The sequence below is a fragment of the Oryctolagus cuniculus genome, chromosome 4 (genome assembly GCF_051225735.1).
Source record: "Oryctolagus cuniculus isolate XC-2025 breed Fujian yellow rabbit chromosome 4, ASM5122573v1, whole genome shotgun sequence".
NCBI lineage: Eukaryota > Metazoa > Chordata > Mammalia > Lagomorpha > Leporidae > Oryctolagus > Oryctolagus cuniculus.
The window spans coordinates 139,943,634-139,949,633 of NC_142870.1; the positions used below are offsets into that span (position 1 = coordinate 139,943,634).

General features: G+C 48.1%; 1 protein-coding gene across 50 annotated transcripts in view; it reads left to right on the forward strand.

Moving 5' to 3' along the window:
• TFDP2 (transcription factor Dp-2) overlaps positions 1-5,638 on the forward strand; it is a 188,252-nt gene extending 182,614 nt beyond the window's left edge. For all 50 annotated transcript variants that reach the window (XM_070072710.2, XM_008266266.5, XM_070072694.2 and 47 more), the window contains 3 exons: positions 1,292-1,458; positions 5,185-5,290; positions 5,429-5,638. In XM_070072710.2, coding sequence (XP_069928811.2) covers positions 1,292-1,458; positions 5,185-5,290; positions 5,429-5,612 — 457 coding nt within the window. In that variant the 3' untranslated portion in view covers positions 5,613-5,638. The remainder of the gene's footprint in view (positions 1-1,291; positions 1,459-5,184; positions 5,291-5,428) is intronic.
• Positions 5,639-6,000: the final 362 nt, after the last annotated feature.

Below are 6,000 nucleotides of genomic sequence, written 5' to 3' on the forward strand. Positions count from 1 at the left end.
CTTCCTCTGAACTCTGTCCCTGTGGTCGGGGCCTTGGGTGAAGGTGCCGGAGGCCCAGTGGCGGTCTCAGTGGCTGTGCCCCCTGCAGGCCCCTCTGTGTGGAAGGGTTGTGCTGGGCAGGTGAGCAGCGGGATTGAGGAGTTTGCAATGGCAATGTCTATGACACTGTTTCTTAAGATTTTGCACTCCTTAGCCTACCAAGTTAGGATTCATGGGTGCTTCAGTTTGGTAAGTCTTCCATATATTGCCCAGCTGAAGTATCCTGTATGGGTGGGTATTTGGCCCAGCAGTTGAGATGCCAGCCACGCTGCCTGTGTCTCACATCAGATTGCTTGGGTTTGAATCCTGACTCTGACTCCTGACTCCGGCTTCCTGCTGGTGCAGTCTCTGGGAGATGTAGTGGGGTCTCTGCCATTCATGTGCTAACTTTGACTGAATTTCTGCTTCTGGCTTTCTCTGCTTCAAATGAAAGAATAAATGAATGAATGAATGAATGGATAAAATGCTGTAGCTAGCCGGCGCCGTGGCTCACTAGGCTAATCCTCCGCCTTGCGGCGCCGGCACACCGGGTTCTAGTCCCGGTCGGGGCACCGGAGTCTGTCCCGGTTGCCCCTCTTCCAGGCTAGCTCCCTGCTGTGGCCAGGGAGTGCAGTGGAGGATGGCCCAAGTGCTTGGGCCCTGCACCCCATGGGAGACCAGGAGAAGCACCTGGCTCCTGCCATTGGATCAGCACGGTACGCTGGCCGCAGCGCGCCGGCCGCGGCGGCCATTGGAGGGTGAACCTACGGCAAAGGAAGACCTTTCTCTCTGTCTCTCTCTCTCACTGTCCACTCTGCCTGTCAAAAATAAAAAAATTAAAAAAAAAATGCTGTAGCTAACACTGAGTCATGAACATGAAGTAAGCATTCAAAATGTTATATTTTTTCTTGAAGCTGATAAGCCAATTCACAGTCCAAATATCATTCGTTAAACTAGAAAGACTTCTTTTGTGGCAAAGCTGTAGACCATTTTGAAATGTATTGCATTCAGAATAAAACTTTAGATTCCTGCATGCAACAGCATTAGGGCTAAAGTTTATGTCTCGGGAAAGTTGTTTTAATTGGAAAAGCGCTTTCTGTGAGATGTCATTCCCCGAGCACTGCACAATGACTCATTGCTCCAAATGCTGACAGTTCTGGCCCTGTAGCTGAACTTAGGCCCTCGTTCTCTTGTTTAAAGTAGCTTGTACAAAACTGTTCAGAGCTCTCCAGTACTAGCAGCGACCGCATACCGACTTTGTTTCCTGATGCAGGTTTGAGTATCTTTTCAATTTTGACAACACCTTTGAGATCCATGACGACATAGAAGTGCTGAAGCGGATGGGCATGTCCTTTGGCCTGGAGTCGGGCAAATGCTCTCTGGAGGATCTGAAACTTGCAAAATCTCTGGTGCCAAAGGCTTTGGAAGGCTACGTCACAGGTAGGGTAACAGGCTCACACACCTACTCCCTGTCAAACCCCAACCTGTTCAAGCTTCTCCCATAGGAAACGGCAGAATTTTGGAAAATCTGTTCTTATGTCCCCAAATTGAGACTTTTAACCCCTTACTGAATACATTTAGGACTCCTCCCACCCACCCACCCCAAATTAGAATAAATACGTTGTTTTCCTGACATTGGGAACTTCCACCTGTGTAGTACAGCATGCGTTACGGAGATCTAAACTGGCTGACTCATTACTGAGTTTGGCTCCCCAGTGATATCTTTATCTGTTCTTCCCAGCAGTCGGCCTAGAGCCTGGGCAGGGGAGAGCGCTCAGTAAGTGCTTGATGGAGTTTGTGAACATCCTTTCTGAGTGCCCTCTGGACCCTTCCAGGGCCACCTGGGCAGTCTGCAAGAGGAAGTAGGTGCCCCTCCGTCCTGCTCTCTGGGCTCCTTTGTTTTCTGTATTGTCTTTCTCTACATAAAAGTCAAAATAGAAAGTTTCAGCGCCAGAAAAACAAGGCCAGGACATGGTGACTAGAGCCTCGTGCTTTTCTTTTAGAGAAACAAGCAAATATGGTAACTGAAAGCAATTTGTTATTGAGGTTTGCCCACTTCTTACCTTTATATGAATGGAATCAGAGATACATTCTTTGGTGATTGGATTTTTTCTTCAACATTATGTTCTTTGAATCCATCCAAATGATTTCATGTGGCTGTTCATTCACACAGTTCTACTTCCCAAGACCACTGCAGTATTTGACTAAAAGCACAGCTTATTCATTTTATTGATAATAAACCTTTAATTTGTTCCTAATTACTTGGTGTTAAAATCCTAAAAAGGCTGCTTTGAATATTCCTGTAATGTGCCCTGGTGCCTGCCCATGTGCAAATGTATGAATTGAAATTGTTGGGTTGGAGTTGTATGTGTCTTCAGCTTTCCTAGGCAGTGTCAGAATCTCAGTATTCTTTTTATCAAATTACACTCTCACACACAAAGTATTCTGTTTTCTCAGGTAAGTCTGAAATGGCATCATCGCCATTTTTTAAATAGAGACTTAATTCACATACCATCAAATATGCCGTTTTAAAATGTACAATCCAGTGATGTTTTCCTGTGTTCACAGGGTTGGACAGCCACCGCCACTATCTAATTCTCGAATTATACCCCTCCGAAAAGAAACTCCACACCCATAAGCAGTCACTCCCTTGGCACCCACCAGTGTGCTTTCTGCCACTGTAGATTTGTTTCTGTGGGTTTCGTATGAATGGAATTTACAGGCTGTGAGCTTTGCGTATGTCTTCATTCACTGAGCATGACGATTTCAAGGCTTGTCCTGGCTGCAGTGTGTATCGGCTCCTTATTTTTTATTACCGAGTAGCGTTCCGTTGGGTGGCAATCCCACGCTTTGTGTATGCATTCAGTTGTCAGTGGGCAGACATTTGGGTTATTCCAGTTTGGAGTTACTTCCACTGATGTTGCTTATACAAGTTCTCACGTGAACATGTGTTCAGTTCTGTTGGGCAAATACCTAGGAAATGCCCTACTGCTTTGCATGTCACAGTATTGCCAGCAATGTGTGAGGGTTCTAGTTTCTTAGTGTACTTCGCACTGGTTGCTTGGGCTGTCTTCAGTGATGCGTCCTGGTGGCTGTGAAGTGCTATCTCACTGTGGATGTGCTTTCCCTGGTGACGGAGGGTGTGGAGCATCTTGTCATGTGCTACTGTCCACTTGAATACCGTCCTTGAAGACCTGTCTCTTCAGATCTTTGCCTTCTTTTTGAGTTACTTAGTAGAGAGTCTACAAGTATGGTTGAAAATAGAAACACCATGTTTTGCATGTTCTGTCATTGAGATACTTTTCACTAATTCAGAAGTCTTCAGAATTGTTCTGATTCCTGACACTGCCATGTACCCTGCAGATATAATTTGAACATATACATTTTTTTGCCTTTGTTTTTTCCTGTTTCCTTCATATGTAAGTCCTGCCACTTAGAGTTTCACCTCATTTTTTAAGACCATCTTAATATTAGTTCTAAGTTGTATTAAATATAAGCAGAAAGGTAGCTTTCATTTTGTTTTGTTTTATGGCTTTGGCCCTTTGCTTACACAGAAGAGTCTGTTGGTTGAGCTCTGGTTTCTGTTGGATTTCATCCTTAAATTGGCACCGTCCACCTCCTACAAATGTGACCCCGTGCCTCCTTGCCCTTTAGCCAGCCCCACCGAGTCTCCACCGCGCGCCCTTCCCTGCACGCTGCCTGGCGCAGGGCCTGCCCGATGCACTGGCAGCCCAGCAGGGGCCGAATAAAGGGCTGACTCAATAAATCACGAGGAGTTTATTTTAGCTGATTCCCAGTGAAAAGGCTCGGTGCGGCCAGGCAGGCTCTGTGGTTTGATCTCACCATGACCTCATCTGCAGACTGGGACACAGATTTGGGTCGTTCAGAGGAAGAAGCGTGTGGCTTCAGTGTTGAAGGCTCTTGGGTAAGAATGTGAGAGCCATTGTGTAGCTCCTGTGATCATGTGAAAGAAGCTGGGATTTCCACATCCATTGTAAGGAGAAAGTGGAATGTGTTGTGTTCATAAACAAGTAGATAGCTGTGTTCTGACAGGAAGTTTCCAGCGTTCCGTATATGGATTAATATTCAGCACAGGATCCGGCTTTCATTTCATCTTCTTGTATAGACTTGTTCTTTTTTAATGTGTTTCACATCTGCGATTCCTCTCAGAATTGAAGTTCTTTTTTTCTTTTTTGCCCCCCACAGCTGCTGTAGTTAGCCTGGGAAGAAAAAGTTTCAAAAGATCATCCTAAAATTAATGAAGTCACTCAGTCTACACTTTACCTACATGGGAATGGCCTCTCACTCCGTCAGAGTTCCCAATCTCTGGTTTCTTGTTCCTTTCTTTTCTTTTGGCACAGTAATTACAAAATACTTGATTGAATAAAATAAATAAAACATTATTTTGGCGAATTACATTTTCTTAGGATATGCTCAAGCTTACCTTAAAGACACTGTTCCAGGAAACTCTAACTCAGTAACATTTAGATCTTCTGTTTTCTTGTTCCTGCCTTCTTTGAGCTGATATTCTAGATAACTATTAAGAAAAATGATGGTAAGAATAGGTCAGTATTGCAGTAGGAAAAACATGATATGTGTATTGGGGGCAATAGGATTGCAAAGATATACTTAATGTAGACACAAACAGTAACGTCTGTGTCACCCTCATCAGAGGCGTGACAGTGCTGAAAACATGACCTTTTAAAATCAGAGCCAGCTTGAGCTGTAGAGCAAAGAGAACGCGGAGCACACTTGCCAGGAGGAAGGACAGATCTGTGCTGACTCAGCACTGAGTTCTCGTTCCTGCGTGGCCCGCAGCAGGGGTCCTCCCTACCTGAGGATTTCCAAGTTGATGTTCACTTTCTCCATTGCTGGCCGGGGCCGTGAGCACCACAGTCAAGGCCTTTGCCGGTGAGGACAGCAGGTGGCCAGATCTGGCAGTGGTGGTTTCCATTTGACTTCTGTCTCCCGAAGGTGGTCTGCCTTCCTGTATGGTTTCTCCTGCTCTTCGGTTCTAGACATTTTTTTTTCCTTCCTTGGAGATGAGGACACCTGGGTTCTTCCCCGGGGCAGGATTGTCGGTGTCGTTAGGCACAGCCTGTCCCTGGCCTCTGGGCTGCCCCAGCGCCGCCAGCACCCGCATGTTCTGTTCTGTTCTTCCTTTAGACATCTCCACGGGTCCCGCTTGGTTACATCAGGGACTTCTGCTGAACTCCACCCAGGCCGTCTCCAGCTTGGACCTGACCCCCGGGGCCGCCTTGCCGCAGTCGAGGTGAGTGTCTCGTGCCAGGTGCCAGGGTCCAGCCAGGGCTGTGTCGCCGGTGCCGCCCCCTTCCTGTTGCGATGCCCGCGTTGCGCACCACTGTTCACGCCGCGTTCGTAAACCTGTGTGTTTCTGATTGTTCGCTAGCGTGAGCCAGGGCTTGTGCTTGGATGCTGAAGTGGCCTTGGCGACCGGGCAGCTGCTCGCCCCCCACAGCCAGCAGTCCAGCAGCGCCGCCTCTCACTGCTCCGAATCCCGAGGGGAGACCCCCTGCTCCTTCAACGACGAAGATGAGGAAGACGACGAGGAGGATTCCTCCTCCCCCGAATAAAGACAGGAGAAAACCCGCGTTTTTAATCTGCGATGCTCATGTGTGTTTTTAGTGTGAGCTCTTGTTTCTGGAATGATTGCTTCAGTCTTTGCCATTGTTTGCACTGTGTGTGCAGTGACAGCTAGAGAAACACGATAAGCGAACCCCACGGAGGCCGGGATGCTTGAAACGACTGCTGACGCGGCGTGGCCACCTGCTCCTCTGCCCAGCGCCCAGGGCGGCGGGTGCCAGGGCAGCCCCAGCCTGTCCGGCGAGCCAGCAGAGGGGCAGACCGGGCAGACCCCACAGAAGTGGCAGGCGAAGGGGGCGCCTGCCTTCTGTGAGGAGGGGCTGCTGTGTGCCCCCTCCCCCATGCCCGGGGACTCCTTGTCAGAGTTGAGCTTGCTGG